Raw genomic sequence first — 24,800 nt, 5'->3', positions numbered from 1 at the left:
GTATCTTGTGAGAATACCTTTAAAACCATCAGACAATATCTGCCTATCCAAGTCCTTGAGAAGGACTCGATAGGTAGATGCCAAATGCCAAATCCAGTCTAAACATATGGTTGACTATGCCACCAATCATAGTAATAATATAGAAACCACACTATCTCCACATATAAAAACAAATTAACTCGCAGCAGAATCATATTCTTATTTCAGAGAGACTTCTCTTTTATTCCAGTAGAGTTTTTTCCCCCCAAAAGTAAGTTAGGATAACATTTGGTACTTAGTTGTTAGTTATTACAATATTTAAATAAAAATGGATTGTGACCATTCAACACCAAAGGATTCAAAATTTCAAAATATGTACGTTTCAACCTGTGGATCTGTTACCTGCAGCCATGAGATTAGGAAAGCAAGAGGAAAGAAGTGAGCAAAAGTACAATTTGGTACAACCTTATGAAGTCCCAAGGTTCTAGAAAGACTAAAATATTCTACCCTTTACTCCTCAAATCCAGAACAAGTAGGAATTTGCCTTTTGCAAGCACTGCACCGAGCCAAGTTGATAATTTATGGCACTGTTTTGAGAAACGATTAGAAAGGAATATGGCAGGGAAAAGAAGAGTTTGGCATTCTTACTGGTAGGAGCCTTCACAAAGAAAGAAAGAAGAAAGAAAGAATCCTCTTTGAGGATTTGGTAATGTTATGGCTTCCAGTTCAGGAAGGGTTAAAAAACTATCACCTCAAATCCCCGTGACACCAAATATGATGCAATGGAATACAAGGACAAAGACACTGGAATCAATTAATTCATTAGCACCCCCTTCCCCATGTTTCTTGCCTGGGGAGAAGCAAATCAAGAAGGCCCAGGGGAAGCACAGATCTTTTGTGTCTGGGATAATCACTCCCAAAGAGCGTTTTAGTAAGTTGCTCTGTTAAGGAGATTTGTTGGCATGATTCCATAGCCAGCCAGTCTGGAAACCAAAAGGGTGATGAGTCTGTGGACTATGCCTACCCACCATGCAGCAAGGCCTGGATAGCTCAGCAGACTAATGCATTGTAATTTAACTCCAGCTGTCTGCAATTAGTAAGTTCGAATCTTGCCAGGCTCAAGGTTGACTCAGCCTTCCATCCTTTCTAAGGTAGGTAAATTGAGGACCCAGTTTGTGGGGGCAACAAGCTGACTTTGTATAAAATATACAGAAGTATGAAGGCTATTGCTTAACGCATTGTAAGCCGCCCTGAGTCTCCGGAGAAAGGCGGCATATAAATAAATAAATTTAAAAAAGGCATGTTTGCAAGAAGGCTCTCTCAGACATGCCTTTAAAAGACTACACCAGTCTCTGTGGTCTCTTCCCAAATCCCCACTGGGGCTTCCTTCAAGTTAATAATCTTAGCTCCCCTCTTGGGAAGCCTGGAGGATTTGCCTTCCCCTTTTTCCTTACAAGCACAAATTAAGAGAAGGGTTAAATAGTAAGAGTTAGGGTTCATCCCCACTGCTTTCCTTGGGACAACTGAGGGCAAGCAGCTCCTTTTCCTCCAGGAGGAGCACAAACTGTCAATAAACCTAACTTGGGTCTCCTGAAGCCAACACCAATGCTTGCCAGCAGGGCATTTCTTAACCCATTGGCCTCTTTCCCACTGTCCCTCAATACCTGGATCTTGTCAGAGAGTTAGAACTAGAGCTAACCTGATATTTTGGCGTAGCCTAGCAGCTTCTACGAACCCCAATCAGAACAGCCTCCTGGCCAATTACGCACATAGGAGGAAAAAAAAGAAAAAGAGCAAGCTTCTTCAGAGTTTAGGAGAAAAATAAAAAACAACAATCAACAGGTGGCCCACAGAGGGGAAAAAAAAAACAAACAGGCGGCCCACAGAGGGGGAAAAAAAAAGAGACAAAGCTGAGCTCCTCCCCATGTGACTCAATGACACTGTTTTGGGGATCGCTTAGTTGGGGGGGTGCATACCTCCTTTATACTGGAAAAATGCAACCGCGGGAAAGAAGCCCCATTGTGGAAGCTCTTGATCTGCAATTGAAATACACGGCTCAGGACAAGAAGAACGATTCTAACAGACACGAGGTTATTATTATTATTTTTTTTTCCATCCAGACGGTAGATGTTTGATATCCCCGGAAAACCAGTTTGAGGGCAGGCTTCTTAAGGCAATCACTCACCGCGGGGAGCGAGCTAAAAGCCACCGGGCCAACACGGGTGCCCGCTTCCCCTCCGTCCTTCAGCCTGTTTGCAGCAGGTGCCCCTTGCCTGCCTTTGCCTTGCCTGCCTGCCTGCCTTGGACAGCCTCTCCTGACCCCCCCCGTTGCCAAGCGCATTCGCTGCCAAGAATCACGGCTCTTCTCTGCACCTTGGCGTCTCCCCGCTCCCTCCCTCCCTCCACAACTGCCCCCGCATCCCAACGCGACGGGGGTGGGGTGAGGTGGGGGCTGGAAAGGGAAGCAGACAAAAGGGATCTTGTGCCTTTAAGGCCTCCCGCTTGGCGATCCCCGGTCGGGAGCGCACACGGAGTGGGGCGAGCCTTGTGGATCCGGGCTAGAGGGCGTTTACCCTGGACAACGCGGGAGGGGAGGGGAGGAGGGGAGGGGACGGGCCCAGAGCGAGCAGGCAGGAATGGAGAAGAGACGGCGGCGGCGAGCTGGGGACACGCCGTAAAAACACCGAGCGGAAAGGCTGGGAGACGAGAGGTGCTGAGCACAGGGGCGGACGGTGCCCGGCTTTCTCCCCAGCTGGCCCGAGAGGAAAAGCGGCCCAGCCTTTCCACCGAAACCGCTCGGGCGTTGCGAGGTGAATGGGTGGAACGGGGCGCAACTGCGGCTGCCGAGCGCGCAAAGGAGGAGCCCAAGGATCTGCGCCTCTGGAGCCTTGGAGCCGAGTCGTGGGGCGGGGGGGGGGGGAGGAGGTGACGGGGGACGGGGAGGACAGGCGGCTCTGGAGAGGCCGGGCCTTTGGGAAATGCCCCTAATCTTGAGAAGGATGAGAGAGAGAAAGGACGGGAAGAGGAGCGGGGCAGTTCCTTAGGCCGCCTCTACCTCGGCTCGGGGAGACGGCGGGCGGCGACGGCGGGCTTACGAATGGCTGGGGGGAGAGTCTTGGCTAGATAGAAGCGTCTCCTTTGGGGCGCACCAGCTGCGGAGACTGCAAGGAAAAAGGGGCGTGAGGTGAGGACGCACCTGTCCGGTCCACACACGGGCTCCAGGGCCCCCATTGTAGGCGCCGTAGTTGCTCAGCGCCGGGAAAGTTCCCTTTGCTGCAAGCCCACCCCCCTCCCTCGGCCGCACGACTGAATGGGCTTGTCGGGGTTGTATCAAGCACACCGACGTGTAATACGGTCTCCCGTTCTCTTCGGATGTTTACCAGGAGAAAAGGCCTAAGAATTCGAATTCGAACTCATTGCATTAGAAGGGGGGCGCGGAGGAGGGGGGGGGAGACCTGCACGTGTCTGAAATGTATGGCCTGGACTGTCAGACCTGCGATCGTCGCTTTCTCTCTCTCTCTCTCTCTCTCTCTCTCCCCCTCCCCCTCCCCTATTGGTTTTTCTGGGATGCCTCGGTAAAAGGGATGGTCGGGGCCAAAAAAATTGAGGCTAAGCTCTGCAACTCTTCAGCTTCTCTGGTGTGGAGGGGTGAGGAGGAACAGGTGGGCTTTCCATAATCATTCCCCCCCCCCACTCCTGTGTTGTTCTCGGTTCTGCACATGCCTTTTACAAATGGGGGGGGGTGAGTGAAGGAAAGGATCCTGGGATGTGGAGCTTTTCTCCCCTATGCAATATTGCAAGCGGCCAGGCAGGAGGACCGGAGGGGTGGGAGAGAAAGAAAGAATGTTGACCTGTAACCTGCACTCCTTGGCTTTGGGGAACTTGCTCACAGGCCTGGCGGGTACTCTGCCACAAAAAAAAAAAAAAAAGTTTAGGGTGGTTTATATCTATCCTGACTTTTCTCTCAAAGAGCTCGAAAGGGTGGAGCTATATATGTGTGTCTCCCCCCACAAGGACAGCCCTGTGAAGTAGATGGGCCCCAAATTACGGTAGTTTCACAGTCCAGTGGAGAATGGGTTGACCCCCCCTCCCCCCAGCCCATCTAATACTGTACAGATAGTCGTCAACTTGTATGTTGACTGAGTGAGTAGATAAATGAGTTTTGCCCCATTTTACGACTTTTCTTGCCGCATTTGTTAACTGAATCACTGCAGTTGTTAAATTAGTAGCAAAGGGGATCACAGATCCTGGGACACTGCAACTGTCACAATTGTGAGTCAGTTGTCAAGCATCCGAATGTAAATCACGTGACCATGGGGATCAGGGGTGGAATGCTACTGGTTCGCTCCTGTTCGGGCAAACTGGTAAAAACTACCGCTTGGAGCGAACTGATAGTAAAAAAAAATAACCTACCGGTTCAGTTGAACCAGTAGTTAGCTACCAGTTCGGTCGAATTGGTAGTTGAAAAAAGCTACGATCCGTCGATCACCTGTGCTTTCTAGTGAAGCTAAACTGCGCACCACAGCTGATCCACCCCCCCCTCGCTGTTCTACTTACCTTCCCAAGCCTCCTTTTGGCACGTACTGTGCGCGCGCATGCACAGGCGATCGTCGAATCGTAGCTTTTTAAAACTCCCGGTTCAACTGAACCGGAAGCTTTTTAAACGTGCAGCTTGCATTTGGTGCGCACTGCGCATGCACACACACCGTGCGTTTGGTGCGCATGTGCACACACAGTACGTGCTTGGCGCTCAGTGCACATGCACGGCCAGCGAACCGGTAGTGAACCGGTTCAGATTTCACCCCTGATGGGGATGGTGCAATGATCATAAGTGTGAAAAATGGTCATAAGTCACTTTTTTCAGGGCCGTTTTATCTTTGAATGGTCACTAAGTGAACTGTTGTAAGTTGAGAACAACCTGTAATTGCTAAATCTCTCTCTCCCTCCCTCCCTCCCTCCCTCCCTCCCTCTCTCTCTCACACACACACACACACACACACACACACACACCTAGGCCCATCCAGCTGCTGTTGCAGTTCAATCACTGTTGGTATTCTTATTGTATCATTTGATATATTTTTTTCTGCATTTGGGGGCGTGACATGCTCTTGCTGGGAAAACTGAATTCTGTGCTATTTTAGTGTTATTTAGTTGTGGCCTTTTTTCCCCTCCCAAAGCTTGCATCTGTTACTTTATTCTCCACAGCACCCCCTGGCCTATATCTGTAGCCTGCCACGAAGCTGTACTTGTGTGTGTCTCATTCGGCTGCTGCGTCCCAGAGTGGAGATGACTTGACCAGAGTCCTGATGGATTTCTATCTCGGGGGTTCAGAGGGGACAGGAAGAGGGGCTGTATTTTGATGTGTTTCCCAAGTGCCTGAGATAGAAGGGTGCTATCATAACACTGTCCCCATCTCCCAGAATAGATGGAGACAACAGTTCCGTTGAATGGTATTGGAATCATTCTCTGAAGAAGTTGAAGCTAAAACCAGCTCTGGTTTTGGCTGACAGTCAAGACAAATAGAGTTTGAAAGGAGAAAACTATTCCAGTTTGGTTTCATGCTGAATTGCAAGTTAGGCTGCCGAAAGGGACAGTGTTGGGAGATGCTTTTCCCTTCGCACAAATGCAGAACTTCAAAATTCATTGGGTCACACGCTGGGTCGTAAACTCTAGAGAAGAACATAGACACAGCATAGGGAGACTTGAGTTATTGGCTTAAGGAGCTAATTCAGGCCTTCTCAAATCCTGCCTTATAACCCTGCGAAGGACAAATCAAGGTGTGTGAGTGTTCCATGTGAATAAAACTAACAAAGCAGCTGTGATTTGGGACAGTTTGGATGTGTAGCCAACTCTCAAAATATGATCAGGTTTTATTCTTGCTTTTTGAGACAATGCAGGAGTGACCTTTGACAAGTGTTCCAGTCTGCCTTGCAAAAGTTGCTTGTGTCTCCCTGGGCATCCCGATCCGTAGCTTGAGAACCTTGGGGACGATTTGAATATTGGTAGAGCTGAAATTTTAAGGATTCTTTCACCCTCTGGTTGCTTCTGTTTGTTGCAGAGATCAGACGAGGTAGCAAGTGAAGGAGGTGGGATAGGGAAGAGTCTTGGTATCTTCTGGATTCTACAGACTGTTTTTATATCACAAACAACCTTCCCAACCAGGAAATATTTCGGTTTTACGGATCCCAACTCCCAGAATTCCCAGATAACAGCCCTTGTTGAAAACTTGGGGAGGTGACACCTACATATCTGAAGGATAATCAGGTTGAAGAAAGCTGTAATAGGTTTAGTGATCTCTTCTAACACAATATGTTAGGGGGAAAGGGCTTGACTTTTTTGAGCAGGAAATTTATTCCAGATATTAGTAAATTTATTTCTCTATGATTACATTCATTGAAGGCCAGCCCATCTGTTGTCTGGGCAGAGCTGACAATTGGCTGCACACTCATCCTCCTCTTTTTCAATGGGAATAAATGATAATTAGTTTTTGTGAGAGAAAGTGAAAGTGTGTAGGTTGGACAGTCCTTTTTTTTAAGAGCTTCTTGCCTGTTGTGGCTTTAGAAGAAAGGGGATTTTAAATTTAAGATGGCATCACCCTAGATATTAAAAAAAACTATTGTCTGCACTAAAGGTAGTCCTCGACTTACAGCCACAATGGAGCCCAAAGTTTCCACTGATAAGCAAGACAGTTGTTAAGTGAGTTATGCCCCATTTTACCATGTTTTTTGCCGCAGTTGTTAAGCAGACCACTGCAGTTTTAAGTGAATGTTGTGTGGTTGTTAAGGGAAACTGTCTTCCCTTTGTCGTTCACTTTGCTTGTCAGAAGCCACTTGAGAATGGTGATCAGATGACCCCAGGACAACTGTAAATACATGCCAGTTGCCAAGTATCTGAATTTTGATTGCATGGCCACGGGGATGCTGCAATGGTCATAAGGGTGAAAAATGGTCACGAGTCACTTTTTTTCAGTGCTGCTGTAACTTCGAACGGTCATTAAACAAATGGTTATTAGTCAAGGACTATCTATATATTCTCAGTGAAACTAAGATAACCCTTCTGTTTCAAAGGTATATAGGTAGGGTGATGCACGATAAGTCTTCCTTTCAGGTTAAAATAATAGTTGCCTTGAATCGTTCTCTGTGTATCTTCATGCTCCTTTCTTGGTCTCTACAGTCTAATAGAACCTTTGTCTCATAAGTCTTTGGACCTGAGGAACTAAGAACTTGGTCCTCCTGTCAATCAATCCTACTTGACTTTGCCATTCTCTAAACCTCCTCTCAGTTATGGGTTATGGTTATAATTTTAACGTTGGATGACCAAAGAATTCTTCGAAGCTGTTGATGAAATGGAACTAAATATATCTCTTTCTACGTGGAATAGGGCCTTCCCCCAAGGCATTTAACGATGGCCTTTTCTCCTTAGGATGAAGGATGTTCCAAGCCCCTCTTATTTCATCCTTAAGACTGAAGCCAGTTCTGTTGTGATTGGGTTCAGTCAGAACAGTTAACCAGATCAGCTAAATAATTGCTAAATTTTTAGATACAACATGCTAAGGTTGGTTAATTTTAAGTTTGGTTATATATATATTTTTAAAAAAACAGGTTGGTTTAGCTTGTTGTGCAGACCCAGCTCAATTAGTTAACTGATAGTTCAATGTGTTAGGCAAACCCTTCTCAAATGGATTTAATAACTGGATTGTATGAATCTAACTTCTAGTTAGCCCCATAATTCCATTTTTCATTTGTATCTGGCTTGTCCTAAAGCCCAGGGCTTTTCAAGGACTACAAGGCCATGCATGCTGTCCCTACTTTAAGTCTTTTAAGTTTCCACCTAAAGAATTCCATGTGTTGAAAGACCAGGTAGGGCCTGGAAAAGGAGATTAGGTAGGACCTCTGCCCTACATCCTACTTCTGTCCTTTCCAGACTTTGCAAAAGGAGATTTAGGGGTCAAGGCACTAACTACATAGTTGTTTGATTACTCTGTTAAAGTTGAATGCAGGGACATGGCTTAAATTGGGTTGGACTGTTGAGATCTGTCTTTTGGGATGAAGATAACATTAGCATACTGATAACTGTTTTGTTGCTAGAGCAACCTCTGGATATACAGCTGATATTTGGCTGCCTGCATTAGATTCTCCCCAGGATAGTGGAGAGTTTCAAACTGAAGGTAGTTAGTGCTGATGGTCTTGTTTGAAGTAAATCTGAAAGAAAGAAAAAAATTAGGACCTCCAGTAAAATTGACTGAATTTATCTGAGAATAATTTTCTTAATGGTGTACTTGTTGCAACGAGTGTAATCTGCATTAGTTTACTATGTGTACTGTATATCTCCCGCAGTGTGAGCGTGGGTATGTGGGAAGGGTAGGGAAGGACAGGAATGCGTAAGTAGACAATTCTTTGTAGAAATGTCTGTTTGGATATGAAAGGAAGCAAGCTATCAGTTCAAAATGGCCTGAAATGGGAAGGAAATGTGCAAAGAGAGTTGTGGATTAGTAAGGAGTTGGGAATGGGGGGGACGGATGGGATGGACCCTAGCTTTGAGTTCCAGAAAATGAGCAGAGCTGGTGCTTCAGCCACGGAATGAAAACTAATGTGGGACCAGCTGACAGTATGTTTTCTTCCTGCAGGTTGCAGCCTCAGCTTGATGAAGAGGAAATAAGAAACCTGACACTGAGGGTGCTCCCTTACGGAGACCCATGTCGCCTCATTGTGCCCTATTCCTAGGGGCCTTCCAGGTACTGGGGCTTCCCCACGGCCGAACGAATGATCTGTCATGCTGTCAGGGATACCTGTTGTTGTTTGAGAGTTCTTTGCAGAGTCCTATTCCAGGACAGAAGCATTCTCCCCCCTCCAGGTGTTAAAACTCTCCTCTGTAGAATCTCCTGATGTTTTTTGCCCAGAATCAGGCATTTGGCAGGGTCTTGTCTCTCCCTGCCATCCTGTGTTAGGTTCCCCCTGGCTGTGTCTCCTGCCCCTCAAGCCTAGTCTTTTCTCCCTGAGCTACGTTCTTGTGCTATGTGTCAAATGACTTCAGCTGAAAACATTCCTCAGAGAAAGAAAGCAGCAGATCTGTTGGTTTCCGGGGCTTCGTGCATGCAAAATGCCTGGGCTCTGCAGGGGAATAGGAATACAAAGGGACCTCCTTCCCACCCAGTTACACTTCACCAGGGGTGATTCCTGCAGTGGAAGCTGTTCATACCTCTTGAACTGTTGGGGGGAATAGCGTGCACCTTGTTCTCTTGGAGAAAAGAGATCTCCTTTCCAAAACTGCTTCTAACTCTTTTCTCTCTTTTCCCACAGTATGTCCTGGTTTAGTGGCATCCTGGTGCCCAAAGTGGACGAACGGAAGACTGCTTGGGGGGAGCGCAATGGGCCCAAGCGCCATCGCCCAGCACTTTGTGGCCCACGCTACATGAGCTGCCTACAGGACCAAGAGCTGGAGCGCAGAGGCAGCGGGGCGCTGGGGTTGAACTGTTCTTGGCAGGAAGACCACTATGGCAGGAAGCAACCGCCATCGCTTCCGCCTGGTTCTGGAACTGGAGATTTGGGGCTCAAAGCTGTGGACCTGGGATTTGAGGATGGTGGCAGCATGGGGGTTGAGGCCAAGAGGCTGTCTGTCAGCGACTGCGGCTGGCGCCTCCTGCAAGTGTTCCGCTCTAAGCGCTTCCGCTCGGCCAAGTTGGAGCGTCTCTACCAGCGCTACTTCTTCCAGATGAACCAGAGTTCGCTGACGGTGCTGATGGGCGTCTTGGTGCTAGCGTGTGGCATCATGCTGCTCTTCCACTGTGTGCCTGGCACTCCCCATGTGTCCTACACCACTGCCCTTGCCGTGGCTGCTACCCTCTTCCTTTCCCTCATGGTCCTCTGCAACCGGACTGGCTTCCACCAGAACTGCATGTGGGTGGTGAGCTATCTGGTTATTGTGGCGCTGTGTGGAGTGCAGGCTTTGGGCACTCTCCAGGTCTCACCGCGGAGTGCCTCCGAGGGGGTCTGGTGGAGCATCTTCTTCATCTACATTATCTACACACTTCTGCCCGTCCGCATGCGGGTGGCAGTGCTGGCTGGAGCCTTACTGGCTGTCCTTCATCTGGTGATTTCTTGGTACCAGAACAGTGCAGACTCCTTTGTTTGGAAGCAGGTATGGGGGAAAGTTGGGCTGAGAGAAGGGATGGTGGAGCTCCTTGGCAATAAAGATCAATGTATAACCTGGTGGGTGGGACAGAATAGATACCCTGTGCAGTACTAATTGAAGATGTTTTGTTGAAGGATAGCTAAAGCCTTTGGTGTTGAAGGAAGACTATAAAAGACTGGACTGTCTAAAGGTGGTAAGGACTTGTTAAGCGGAGCAGGCAAGCAGCCAGGTCAGGAAATTGAAGTCCTCCCATCAAGCAAAATGAATGAATGAAGAATGAATGAATGAATGAATGAGGCCCCTTGAATAATATGGGAGGGAGCAAGTTCTGTGACCTTTTCCCCATCCCCACAATCACTCCAATTGTGGATGGAGCTAAGTGGAATATGCATATCCTCAATTCCATTAAACATAGCTTGATCTCTGTCTTTTGGTGATGAATACGTTTGAGCTTGCTTTTCTTTACTGCTGTATATTGTCTAGGTTCCTGATTTGATGCTAGCAGAAGTTTGCCTTGAAATCCATACGGCTGGAATTGGCGCTACCGAGGTAGCTGCAGCATTCACAGCATCTCTTATCTATTGTTCTGAAAGTAGTGTTTTGAGTTAATGGCTGGATGATCGAAGAGTCCATTTGTGTAAACCCGTCATTTTGCTTCATCTCCTTTGCTATTACAATGAATTCTACACATGTACCCATTTCTCCAGTTCCTGTCCATCCGTTTTCTCTCTTCAGCTTCCCCATTGTTTTTACAGTGCCATCCTCCTGATCTTATCTATATTCTGGATGAATGAAGAAATGTTCTAATAATGTGGATGAGAAGATATTGTTGGGGGGGGGGGGGCAAACCCATGTCGTTGAATGTTGCTGCAGGGCTAGACAGAAAATGCTTCCTGACCTGTTTTGTTTATTGGTGGGTGGTCTGGCAGCCCCCTCCCTAAAGGGGCTTTGTACTTGGGGTATCATTGTATTACTGTGTTTCCCCAAAAATAAGACCCTGTCTTATATTTTTTTGAACCCTGAAATAAGCGCTTGGCCTTATTTTCGGGGAGGTCTTATTATTTTGGGGCACGTGGAGCAAGATGGAGCTCCTCTTGCCATCCTACCTGATTTCCAGCTCTGCGTTTAAATATTTTCAGGGAGGGCTTATTTTCGGGGGAGGCTTATTTTCGTGCATGCGCTCAAAAGCCCGATTGGGCTTATAATCAGGGGATGTCTTATTTTAGGGGAAACGGGGTATCACTGGACAGCCAATGCTGTGTAACCTGATTTAGGATAGGCCCACTGGCTCTGGAGAGCATCAGATTATGGAAATATGTTTTTGGATTGATTCCGTATTAAAGGTCCACTTATGACCCACAATTGAGCCCAACGTTGCTGTTGTTAAGCAAGATAGTTATTAAGTGAGTTTTGCTCCATTTTACAGCTTTTCTTGCCATAGTTGTTGATCATTGCAGTAGGTTGTTGGTAATACGATCGTTAAAGTGAATCTGGCTTCCCTATTGACTTTGCTTCTCAGAGGTCGCAAAAGGGATACTACAACTGTCATAAATACGAGCCAGTTACCAAGCATCTGAATGTGGATCACATGACCTGGGGGATGCTGCAATGGTTGTAGTTGTGAAAAACGGGCCATAAGTCATTTTTTTTCAGTGCTGTTCTCCTTCAACACGAATCATTAAACTTGTGGTGGCAAAGGCTAGGGTAGCAATAATGCAATACTCAAACACATAATGTATGCGTAGAGAGGGAGAAGATGGCAGGAAGGGAACAAGTGCGCGTGTGGGAGGCTGCATAGAACAATGATCCGATGCTCTTGTGATGACAATACCTGTGTTGCGGTACTGAGATGAGTTCTCAAAGACTTTAAAAAAAAAAACTGCAGATTTTCAGCTTGTTCTCTCTGCTCCCCGCAAACATAGGAACTCTGCGGGTTTTTTCGCTAGTTGTGAACGTAGCGTGATTTAAAAAAAAAAATATTCTGAGGGTAGGTAGTAAAATGCTTATTTATTAATCAAATATTGTAACAGGGAACCAGTGGGGGGGGGGGGGGAGTTCAGGCCTGCAAAATTTTCATCTTCTTAACACTCCCCCCCCCCACCTTTATTCCTCTGCCTCCTTGTAAATGAACTAGTAAGATGTAAGATTTCAGTATTATTCCTTTTCTTCTGATTCTAGGGCAGGAATGCTTCCTTACTGGAAGCAAAGGCCAATCCAACCGACTCCCAATGACCCTCCCTTAGGCACAGCTGATAAATAGAGTAAATGTTTCTGAAGAGGCTAGGTATCTGGGAAGGGTCAACCCGAGATCATCAAAGCATTCCTACATCTTCCAGGGCCTTAAGTATAAGAAAGTATTTACTGAAATATGCTGTGGAACGAACCTAACTCTTTCCAAGGCAAACCAACAGGAGGACTGATCCTTCCCCTCTGGGGTTACTGACATGATTACTCCAGTGTTGCACATTGTTAGCTGGTTAGATGCAATAAATGTTTTGGGTTATGATTGTGAGCTAAGTGACGTGAGTTATGGGTAAAAAACAGAAGAGCAAGGCATAAATTAGAATCATAACATGTATGGATAGTGTATGGTGGACGGGTGGAGAAGAGAGAAGCTGGCTTGCCTCTTTTCTTCAAAGTAGGGAAAGCTCAATTTCTCACTCTTTAGAAGTTAGGAACTAAAATATCAAAAGCTCACATTCTTTTTTTTTGTCCAGCAGAAATAAACTTGAGAAATATATTAATTATAACCCAGGGGATCTTGTCTAGTGCTTATTAACTGTCCACAGTGCTGTTTCTGAAGACATGTATTAATCATTCAGAGATATGGCTGACTATTGCCATGACTAAGGAAGTCTGAACTGAAGATGGAGGAATCTATCCAGTGTCACAATTATGGCAGTAATGAAGTTATCAGCTCGCTGAAAATTTGAAGTATGGTGGCATGTCTGTATATAGGGCCCGGTGCTACACTGCTACCATCTCTGTATTTCTTGTTTCCTTCCGAAGGAAATTTAAGGATGTAGCTAATTAGCTAGGATGTATTTAGTTAATTATATCGTTAATAATAATCATTATTTTTGTTCACAGAATAGTTATTTATACAGTAGCTTGGATCTTGCACGACACACTTAACAAGATTACTTAAAAATATAGCAAGTGTAGTTGTACAATTTTTAATCTCAGTTGTGGATTTGAGGGTGGTTGGTTTTGCTGTTATGTTTTTTTGGGGAGGTGGGGAAGGCTTAGCAATTCCATCTTATGTTGTGTTGCCTGTTTGTTTAGTTTATTGTTTAGTATGCTGTTAAACTGGAAACAGGCTTAGTCTGTCAGCCCACTTAAGCTTGGGTTCCATGCTTCTAACCACCATGTCTTGAGTTTGCTGCACAAGATACATCTAAACAGAGTTTCTTCTTTGGTGCTTTGAATTATTTCAGATAGCTCTAGTCTAAGATAGAGAAACTAAATATACCCAGATATTCCTGAACCAGAAATCCCAGCAGTTGAATTCTCCATGGCCAGCAGTGAGATACTGGTTCATCAACACCTGAGCCCAGATTGCTTTCCTCTGTTCCAATTCTTAATGGTAATCTAAATATCATTTAACAGTCTTGAGATTAGCAGATTTTGGAATCTGAACTAACATTCAAGATTCAGTTTCCACCTATCAGAAATTCACAATGAAAAGGAGCATTTACCCACCCTGTTATTTATTTATTTTATTTATTGGAATTTGTGAAATAAAATGAGAAATCATATTTTTTACAGTCAAGTTTAGAACGATTTACATTGAGTTTAAAGCGGTTTTTTGCACATGTATTACTGCGCTTAAAACAGAAAAAGTCATTTATAGGTAAAACGTTACTATGTATAATTTTGTATGCAATACCTAGGTCTGACCGCAAGCGACACAGTTCTAAGTTATCCAAACCGAGAATTTCGAGCCTAGTAACATAAGGAACTCTACAGTAATGGCCAAAATTGTGGAAGCCTTTTGGGAAAAGTATATTTTCTAAAACTAGCTAATAGCACTACTTTTTTTTTGGGAGTAGTACCATAAAATTATATATCAATAGAAAGATATTTAATCAAGAATGTAATGCAATAACTTTTATGAAGGATTTGCTATTAGAATAGCAGTTACAGTATAAAGAAGAAAAGTGAAACACATAGAAAAATAATTATCACCATAGAAAAAACAAGATATACAAAAATTACCACGTCAGTTAATGCTTAGTTGGGTAACCTTTAGCATTATGGCCTTACAACGTCTTCCCATGGAGTAAGTCTTTTAGTTCTGCAGCTGTTATAATGTGAAACCAAAATTGAATGATTGCTTCTATTAACTGGGTTTTATTGCTGGATCACTTCTGACTAACACATTTCTTTAGTCGGCTCCATAGATTTTCATTTGGGTTATTTCAGTTGGGCTATTCCCAGGTCATTCCAGCAGTGGAATATGATTATCTTGAAACTCCAAAAAAAAGTGGCGTTATTAGGCATGAAACTTGAAAAATACACTTTCCTCAAAAGGTTTCCACAATTTTGGCCATTACTGTATTGTGTACAGAAGAGTGCAAGACTTTTCACGTGAAGTACTTCTGAACCCGCTCGATTGTACTGATGTCAAATATATGGTGGGGATTCCAAACAGTTCAACAATACTCTAAGATTGGTCTAGCATAAGTTTTATAAACTCTAATTAGCAATACAATGTTTCCAGAAAAAAAGCTTCACAAAATTAAGCTTACAACTCTTAATGCTTTTTTTAGCAACGCTGTTACCGTGAGCTTTGGAGCATAAATCGTCAGAGATGAGTACACCTAGGTCTTTAAGAAAGTGAGGGTCATTTGCAAGAGAGGTGTTCATTTTAGCCTCCATTGAGAACTGCAGACAAGATTAGTTTGCCTCAGTAAAACTAGAGGCACTGTAGGATTTAATCTGTATTTTATATCAGGTTTCCTCAAAGTGATCCCCAAACAGTTGTTATTGTTATTATTATTCATAGTACTATTAACATGGTATTTGTTAAATTACTTTCATATAATGTTTTGTGGGGAGAGGGGTTGATGAGCAGTTGAAACTTCATGAAGGGGTTGATGAATTGAAGTGTTTAGGGGCCCCTAGTTTAGAGATATGTACTTAGAATCCATGGTACTAAAAGCAGTTCTGGAAGATCCTTTCAGTCCCTGGTTCCCTTTAAAGTAAGATTGCTGGGTTGGAGAGCCCATCACCTTCTAGATCAGGGGTCTCCAACCTTGGCAACTTTATGACATGTGGACTTCAACTCCCAGAATTCCTCAGTCAGCACAGTCCACAAGTCGTAAAGTTGCCAAGGTTGGAGACCATTGTTCTAGACGATGCTAGATTCCAGTTCCCACCAGCTTTAGTCAGCATGAGTATAGGAAAGGATGGATGGCAAGTATAATCCAGCAATATTTAGCGAAACACACATTTCACAACCTTGATTTATGGTGTAAAATGTCATCTCTCTCATGGGTGCCCGAGTACTGTAGCAAGATACAGATAAATTCTAGTTTTGTGTCAAGGCACCAAGAAGCAATAGCAAATAAAGCCTTTTTGGTTGTGTATTTATTTTTTTATGTAGAACCTTTTCTGGCTTGGGGAATATTACAGGTTTTTTCCCCCACTGTGTGAATTAATATCAGACTCAGAATTTGTCCATACTGTTGGGTGACATTTCACAAATGTTGAGTATCCATCACTGTTGCAAGCTGTTTCATGGAAGGAATTGGAAGTAAGCTACACCAGAGGTATCAAGTAATAAGAACCACTAAATAGTTCCCAGATAAATAAACAGCCCTGTGATGTTTGGTTACCTTAATTGGCTGAAAAATATTTATTCAGCTAGAAATGTAATCTAGCAGCAGAGTTTATACGCATGGACACACATGCCTATATATCATGCAAGTTTGTTCAGAAGCAGCATATGGCAAGCATTATCTGAAAAGAAAGTGGAAGTTTCAAAGTTCAGTGGTATAGCTGTGCATATATTTCCATGCACGCCATCCAAGGTTCAATCCATGACTTCTCCATTTTGTTTAAAAAAAGAAGAAGCAAGTAATAGGTGATGAGAAAGCTTCCTGAGATTCTGGAAAACTGCTCACCAGACAGTAGACAATGATGAATTTCATCAGCAGTAGGCAGTCTGACTGTTACTTTAGACTACAACTCCCATAATCCCCATGTTATTGACCACGCTGGTAGAAACTGGCTGAACTGAAATTAAGAATACCTGAAAACTCCCTCATACTATTAAGCTCATATGGATAAACAGTCTGAAGTGGTACAGAACAAGGCACGGTTGTACGCAGGGCATGTCCCCTTCTCTTGCAGGATGAATATGCCTAATCAACAAAGGGGGGAAAAATGCTTCTGAAATACATTGAACCTCATGCAGATTTAAGTGACATATCAGTTAAAATGCTTATCGTAATTGGGGCCTTTGGATCGCATCTCTAATAATACAGCTCTGCTGTTGTCCTCTCCTTCTGATCACTAATACTTCTAAGCCAAGGGTCAGCAATCTTAAACACTCAAAGAGCCATTTGGACCCGTTTCCCACAGAAAAGAAAACAGTGGGAGCCACAAAACCCTACCTATGGCTGACTATTTCCTGAGTGGCCACAAATCTAGCATAGATAGTTGAATTAAACATTCTGTTTTCTTCTGAAACTTTTCTTGGATTTATCCATAGTTGGCCTACCGGGGTCGAAAAGATCAATAAATTGCGTGCTGGCGGGTATAGTACATTGGCGGTTGTGACACATATTTTGAGCGAAGGGAGCTGCATCAGAGAGATGAAAGAGCCACATGCAGCTCCAGAGCCACGGGTTGCTGACCCCTGTTCTAGGCAAACCACTGTCAATGCAAGTCTGATTCAGGTTTTCAAGGGCCTCAAAGCGAAGCTTTTCTTAGCCTGTTCTTATGCCCCCCCAGTTCATGTCTTCTGAGATGGGTTGACTCAGGTGTGAGAGTTAATAGCCTGAAAAACAAAGTACTCGCCTACTTGGATGGCTAGAGGAGGGGCAAAAATCTCTCAGGTTTGCCAGTGTGGGCACAGAGAAAAGTCAGGGTGCTTTATTGTGGTTTGCAAACTTTACAGACTGAGTTCATTCAATATGCTAAGCCAAAACCAGACAAACTATATCATTATAGAATCATAGAATGGAAAAGTTGAATGTATCACCTAGTAGTCCAACCCAATGCCCAGAGCAGGAATCTATTAACTACAGTATCTCCAACCCAGGGTGGGTAAAACAGATTATGCCCTATTTTGTTGTGTAAGCTCAGTTAATGACTTCAAACAGTAATGGTGTATGTAGGTCTTCTTACACTGTTCTGTCATCCTTTGGTGAAGCAAATCCAGATGCCGGATTGTAGCTGCTGAAATTACAATTAGCTAAATCTTGTGTTTCTGAATACTGTAGCAGTGATTTGAGCAAGCACTTAGCTGGTAATTCTGGACCAATTATTACACTCTGTAGCTGAATATGTCTGTGTTAATTACTGCAGAGAGATGTTTTCATTTTGGAATATAAATGGAGCTGTTCTGTTAAGAGAACTGATTTTTTTTTTTTAGGCCCGTGGAGTCTGTTTTCTTTCATTTAACCAAGTGCAAGTGCCCTTTTAACTAGATTTCTTAACTTGCTTTGGAAATGTTTTATAGAACTTCGTGAATGTTTTGTGCTGGAAGCAGTGTGACTTCTGGATGGCAGCCCCTCTGCCTACATGGTGGCTCTGTGTGAAAGGATTGTAAACAGGCACGGAATAGGCTGTTGTGCTCTCGCTCATGATATTTTTACTCTATCTTGGTGACTGCAGAACATCAAGGCAAGAAACAGTGGCGCCATTCTGGTGCCCAGTAGGAATTAATGCCAGAGGAAACTGTTAAAACTCGCAAAGCATTTCACTTTCAAGACAGCATTGAGTGCCAGTAATCTTGGCCTCCATTCAGCCCCAACAGTTTCCCTCCCAGGCATGCACCCTCAGCAGCTCCAGCTGTGTGCGGCTGGTTATTGTATGGGGAAACCTTAAGCTGACCTCTGTTGAAAAATGGACTTTTGGCTTCTTTGGTTACTCTGCCTTCCTAGTAACTTACTGCTTGTCAAATATTCAAAGCTCGTTGTTGTTTTTGCTTTCCAGAGCTTACAATAAACTGGCAGGGCAGGGCACAATTATTATAATATTTCAGTAAGGTGAGGCAGACACACCACAGAATTGTAATGGTATGACTTGTGCCTGGTTGATTTGAACAGACCCCTGCTATTACTTGGTTGGTTTTCTGCCTCACTTATCCTCCTTATCAATAGCTGCCTTACCTGCTCACAAAATCCCTTAGTAATCTGCCTTTCTTCCATCATGGGGCCTGCGTGCAGCATTCATATGTAGACTCCTGTTTGGTCACTGCCAAGTTTAGCCTGGGGATCTGTGTCCTGGCCTGAGAGGATATGTTGCTTTGGGACAATAAGCTTATTGCCTAAATTGGTTTATTCCCTTCAAGTCTCTTTTTCTTGTCACGTAGCGTGTGATGTGTGCAAGGACAATTTTTCCTTGCGGTATTTAGAAAATGGTAGACTGTTGAATTAATTGAACTATCATTTAAGGGATGAGCAAGTGACCCCTTGGATGTTACACAAATGCATTGTTCCTACATCACTCTGGTCTGGCAGATGAGCCTTGAAGGCAGGGAGCTGATGCCTTTTCAGTATGTGTGAATGTGTAAACACATAGGTAGCTATTCTAAACAATTAGTGCATCTAGCCCAGCATTGTTTATTCTAATTGGCAATCATCTTCTTGGGTTTTGATGAGGAACGAGTCTTCCACATCATTAGCTGGGCATGAAGGTAGGGACTTCTGCAAATGAAGGGCATGCCTTAAATATAATTGGGGATCTTTCCCCACAGAAACATACTCACCTCCCTAAGAAGGCTATTGTACATGTCATTTCCCATCCTCTCTCCCTAAAAGTGTTGGGATCTTCCTGACACCCACACTTCCCAGCAGAATCTTTGGTATCTTGGGCATCAACAGAGGGGCAGGGAGAGAAGTACAAAACCCCGATTGTGTTCTGGGAAGCCTTCCTCACACAAAGCTTTTAATTCATTTTTTAGGCTGGGTTGTGAGGGAGGATGGTTCTCTCTGAAGACAGTGGAAACGTGAAAGCCAAGCTAGAAACTTGGGAGGTTTTTTTTGGGGGGGGGTGTATAAAATACTTGGTTTTTCCTCTTGTGCCCAGTTTGTATGGGTCTTTCCCTTGCTTGCAGCTTGTTGCAAATGCTTTGATCTTCCTCTGTACCAACATCATTGGTATCTGCACCCACTATCCAGCTGAAGTGTCACAGCGCCAGGCCTTCCGGGAAACACGTGGCTACATCCAGGCTCGACTGCACTTACAACGTGAAAACCGTCAGCAGGTGAGGAGCTAATTGGAGTTGGGGGTGGGCAGGATGGAACTGCTGTGGGGAATGGGGAGTTAAGAGTTGGGAAAGCACAGCATGCACTGTATCTTAAGTTCCTGCATTTTTTTGGTTAATATTGAGATGATTTTGTTGCTCGGGGATGGGATGCCCCAACTCTGAGACCCTTTAATGGGGCCTAAATTTCCTTTATAGCAGGGATCCCCAACCCTCCGGGGCACGGCCCAATACTGCTTGAAACCGGGCTGCGCGAGTGATGGGCAATCGTGCATGCACGTAAAGCTCCACTTGTACGAGTGGTAGGCCCCTTGCGCTCAAGTGCAAAGCTCCACCTATGTAAGTGTGGAAGGCACTCATGCGCAAAGCTCCATTGGAGCTTCATACGCGAGCATCCTCCACTCGCGCAAGTGAAGCTTTGCGCGCGAGCACAAGCACCCTCCACTCAAGCACCCTCTGCTCACATGTGAATTTCCATTTGCACGCTGTCATCAATGAAGCTGTGAGTGTGTGCGTGCACCTGCTACTCACATGCCCCCTGCTGCCAAGTTGGAAAGGTTGGGGACCGCTGCTTTATAGAATTCAGTAGAAATTACAATTAGTTTCTCACAGTTATACTGCATCCATTCTATGAATTCAAGGTCATGAAAAGTTTCTGGGTTCTTTTTTTGTTTTTGTTTTTTGTAAAATATACAAAGTACCCTCTCCTCAGATGGAACGTTTCTTCCATCCCCTCCATTATTTTTGTTCAAATTAAGTGAGGAAGGGTCCTACTAAGCTTTTGATCATATAACTTTTGCTTGCTTTTTATAAAGGCGTCAGTGTATCATTCAGTGTTGCGCTTTTTATAAATCAAGAGAATCCTGTTCCTAGAAACATGTGTAGGTAGATCAGTTCACTTTAATGTTTTTCTTGACCCTTAGAGATTGCAAACTATTTATTATATCCTCAGAGTCTTTCTCCTGCAACTTCACATTGGTAGATGGAAAATTAGGTGACATTTACATCTTGTACTATAGTTTAAACTCCTTGCATTTGTCTGCTTTCTATTTAAAGTCAGACATGTGCTTGTGTGCTGAACATCTTCCTATATTGTAGGCTTGTAAATTAATTGCATTGGCTTCCTGAGACCAATGACACTAATTATTTTTGAGTTTATTTCATCATTCACCTATGCATTAAATTTCAGGATCTTTAATTCTTGAAAGAATGCATAAAAACCAAATTTATTCTTCTCTCTATGATCCACAGATCCAGTTTAACTGTGCCAGTACATTTTCTTCTAGACAGGTTCTGTGGAAGTGAATACCTCATTGCTGTTATTTAGTGCTAACACTGGTCCCTTCCAGTGAACCTCGTGACTTTATTAGCTAGGCAGAAGGATATAATGCTTTATACACATACTCGAGCATTATCTTTAACACAGATTCCCTTTTCCCCTGTATGGTAATAAATTGCCATGTTGGGCCTTCTTTCTTTCTGCTATGTTTCAGCCTGTCTGCCAGTCAAATGTTTATGAGGTGGGAACAGGTAGCCCAGCAACTCAAATCTGTAATGCCTTGCAGGCCAAAAACAGTGTGAAAAAAACAACATTGGTACTGGGGTGGGTTTGTTTGTTCTGATCTTGATCTTTGGTTTATTCCAGCAAAATTATTGCTGTAATGAAGACCATAATGGACCTTTCTTTCTGGACCCCTGACAGGAACGACTTCTGCTCTCAGTGTTGCCCCAACATGTTGCCATGGAAATGAAGGAGGACATCAACACCAAGAAGGAAGACATGATGTTCCACAAGATCTATATCCAGAAACATGACAACGTCAGGTAATATATGCTTTGGATATATGTGTCTGTGACTTTGAGTGACAGTGAAAACAGTTAACTAACATCATTCTGTTAGAAATTTGGAGATCATAGCATAATTTCTTGGCAGATGAAGGTCAGTGGGTTTGGAGATGTTGGCTGAATTGCCTCATGAATATATGCAAAAAGGAGCCAAATGGCTTTTGGCTGTTTGTGGGTTTCTGTCTAATATCTGTTTCTGCTTTTCTCCCCCTACAGCATTCTCTTTGCTGACATTGAGGGCTTCACCAGCTTGGCGTCCCAGTGCACGGCACAAGAACTGGTCATGACACTGAATGAACTGTTTGCCCGTTTTGATAAGCTGGCTGCGGTAAGGGAGGAACAGGCTAGGCCAGTGATGGCTAACCTTTTCCGGATCGAGTGCCCAAAGTGCATGTCCGTGCCCGAACCCGCAACATGCAATGCAAGCACGGCCCCTGCGCACATGGCCTCCTGAATGCACCCCCTGCACATGCGTGGGTGGCCTCTGGATGTGCTCAGTGCATGCGCGCCCCCCGCACACGCCCTGCCCCACCACACATGCACACCGGCCCCCAAGCATGTGCCCCACCGCCCCATGAATACGCGGCAGACACCTGAAGACCAGCTGGCCAGAGGGAGGTGCGCACACATGCGCAGCAGAGCTGAACTGGGGTGACAGCTCGTGTGCCATCAGAGAGGACGCTGCATGCCACCTTTGGCATGTGTGCCATATGTTTGCCATCATGGGGCTATGTGATGATTTCTGAACTTAGTGCTTTTAGATATGTTGGGCAGTAATCCTTATAAAACTCAGTGATCAAGTGCTATGTTCAGTGAGCAAGGACACCAGGAAGCCTGCCTGTGAGGAAAGGGGCACTGTGTTGATGGCTGTACCTCAATACGAATTGTATATTTTCTTCTATGACCATCTCTGTCACAAAGTCCCCTTGGATTTTCTTGCCTTGCCAAGAACAGGTAGTCCTCAACTTACGACCACCATTGATCCAAAATTTTCAATGCTAAGCAAGGCAGTTGTTAAGTGAGTTATGCCCCATTTTACAACTCTTTTTGATACAGTTGTTAAGTGTATCAAATCCGGCTTGCCTCATTAACTTTGCTTGTCAGAAGCTGGCTGGGAAGGTTGCAAAAGGTGATCATGTGACCCCGGGGCAATTCAACTGTCATAAATACTTGCCAGTTTCCAAGTGCTCAAATTTTGATCATATGATCATAAGGATGCCTCAGTGGTCATAAGTTTGAAAAACGGTCATAAGTTACTTTTTTCAGTGCCATTGTAATTTTGAACAGCCACTAAATGAATGGTTGTAAGTTGAGGAATACCTGTAACTTCTAATTCTTCCTAGGGTTGTTGGTCTGTGTGTCTTTTTTATGCTACATTCTGCTGCCTTTGCTGTAGTACAGGGATGGGCAACTGTGGCCCTTTTACAACCTGTGGACTTCAACTCCCAGAATTCCTGAGACAGCCAAGCTGTCTCAGGAATTCTGGGAGTTGAAGTCCACAGGTTGTAAAAGGGCCACAGTTGCCCACCCCTGCTGTAGTATGTATCTCTTCCAAACTTCCTTTGTACCTATCTTGAAAGCAATACCAGTTCTGGGCCATAATGTTGATGTATAAACTTCATTAGAGTTTGAAGTTTCTTTGAAGTAACAGGAATCCTTCCCCTCCCCTTCCCTATTGGGAACAAGTGCTGGATAAAAACTTCCGTATTTGCAATAAACTACAAATTCTCAGATTACTTTTGAAATAACAGTTGTTAGCTAGCTAATGTGATTGATCTGTGTATGGCAGGGAGCACTGAACTTAGGTGAGATGACTGGAGTGTTACATTTAGCATTGATGGCTTTTCTGAATCTCCCTCCTTTTCTTTTTTTAGGAAAATCACTGCCTTCGCATCAAGATCCTTGGGGATTGCTACTATTGTGTCTCAGGGTTGCCAGAGGCACGGGCTGATCATGCCCATTGCTGCGTGGAGATGGGTGTTGACATGATCGAGGCAATTTCGTGAGTGTGCGACGGATACTTGCTAGTGTTGGAAAGGGTGGACGTAGTCATTGGTGAACTTAATGATTCACAGAGTTACCATTTTCCAGAATGGTAGCTGCATTAGCCTGCGGAAGCAAAATAGCAGAGAGCTTTGTGGTACCTTAGAGACTGTTTAGTTTTTGTAAGGTAAGACTGTTTAGTTTTTGTAAGGTAAAGGTATAAAGCAGTAATGGCTAACCTTTTTGCCGTCGTGTGCCAAAAGTGGGGGGAGCACGGGGGGATTGTGCGCGTGTGTGCCCACACCCATAATTCAATGCCTACCACGCCCTGCCCTCCTGCGCATGTGTGCGTGCTCCCTCCATACTCCCCCCGCTTTTGGCACGCGATGGCACGGTAGGCCCGTTTTTCACTCTCCCCAGGCTCCGAAGGCTTTCTAGGAGCCTGGGGAGGGTGAAAACAGCCTTCTTCACACCCCCCGGAGGCCCTCCGGAGGCCGGAAACAACCCATTTCCTGACTTCTGGTGGGCCCGGAAGGCCCAAAAATCAGCTGGCCGGCACTCACATGCGTGCTGGAGCTGAGCTAGGGCAACACTCGCGTGCCCTCAGATATGGCTCCGCGTGCCACAGGTTCGCCATCAGGGGTATAAAGGCTCTGGTACCTCAAAACAAAGACTAGTTGGCTCCACAGCAGTGGTGAAATCCAGTTTTTTTTTACTACCGGTTCTGTGGGCATGGCTTGGTGGCTATGGCAGGGGAAAGATACTGCAAAATCTCCATTCCTACCCCACTCCAGGGGAAGGATACTGCAAAATTTCCATTCCCTCCCCACTCCTGGGGGAAGGATATTGCAAAATCTCCATTTCCTTCCCACTCCTGGGGGAAGGATACTGCAAAATCTCCATTCCCACCCCACTCCAGGGGAAGGATATTGCAAAATCTCCATTCCCACCCCACTCCTGGGGCCAGCCAGAGGTGGTATTTGCCAGTTCTCCGAACTACTCAAAATTTCCGCTACCAGTTCTCCAGAACCTGTCAGAACCTGCTGGATTTCACTCCACAGCCATTCATGGCTAACCGCATGTTTCTGGGAAAGACAGCAGTGTGCTATAGGACACATCCACCATACCGTTCCCACGCAATGGGTATTCAGAGGAGTATCTGGAGTTACTCAAGTGGCCATTGACAGTTTCATTCCCCACTTCATCAGATGCCATGAAATATTTTCTTCAGTTGGCAGGTGGTTCTATACTCACCTGCAGTGCAAAAGGAATTAGAAGTGGGATCATATGACATATGTTTTATGAGATAATTAGATTAAGTTTCTATCTACCAGAGTAACAAAAAAAAATCACACTATTGCGGTATTGTAATTGTCACAGATCACAGTATTTTAAATCCACTGCAGTCAGCTCGTCTACATTG

The 24,800-nt window shown here is 44.6% G+C and overlaps 1 protein-coding gene across 2 annotated transcripts in view; it reads left to right on the top strand.

The window, feature by feature from the left end:
- The first annotated feature begins 1,915 nt into the window (after positions 1-1,915).
- Positions 1,916-24,800, top strand: part of ADCY6 (adenylate cyclase 6) — a 66,631-nt gene continuing 43,746 nt past the window's right edge. The window contains exons 1-7 of one of the 2 annotated variants that reach the window (XM_034412308.3): positions 1,916-2,069; positions 8,606-8,713; positions 9,279-10,116; positions 19,400-19,549; positions 21,252-21,373; positions 21,611-21,722; positions 23,269-23,396. In XM_034412308.3, coding sequence (XP_034268199.2) covers positions 9,280-10,116; positions 19,400-19,549; positions 21,252-21,373; positions 21,611-21,722; positions 23,269-23,396 — 1,349 coding nt within the window. In that variant the 5' untranslated portion in view covers positions 1,916-2,069; positions 8,606-8,713; position 9,279. Of the gene's footprint in view, positions 2,070-2,158; positions 2,790-8,605; positions 8,714-9,278; positions 10,117-19,399; positions 19,550-21,251; positions 21,374-21,610; positions 21,723-23,268; positions 23,397-24,800 lie in introns of those variants that run through there. The other variant, XM_034412307.3, reaches the window with a different exon arrangement.

This window comes from Pantherophis guttatus, chromosome 2 (assembly GCF_059756535.1).
Source record: "Pantherophis guttatus breed Tessera chromosome 2, ASM5975653v1, whole genome shotgun sequence".
Taxonomy (NCBI): domain Eukaryota; kingdom Metazoa; phylum Chordata; class Lepidosauria; order Squamata; family Colubridae; genus Pantherophis; species Pantherophis guttatus.
The sequence above is the reverse complement of the archived record's forward strand: the minus strand, read 5'-3'. Positions and strand labels throughout refer to the sequence as shown.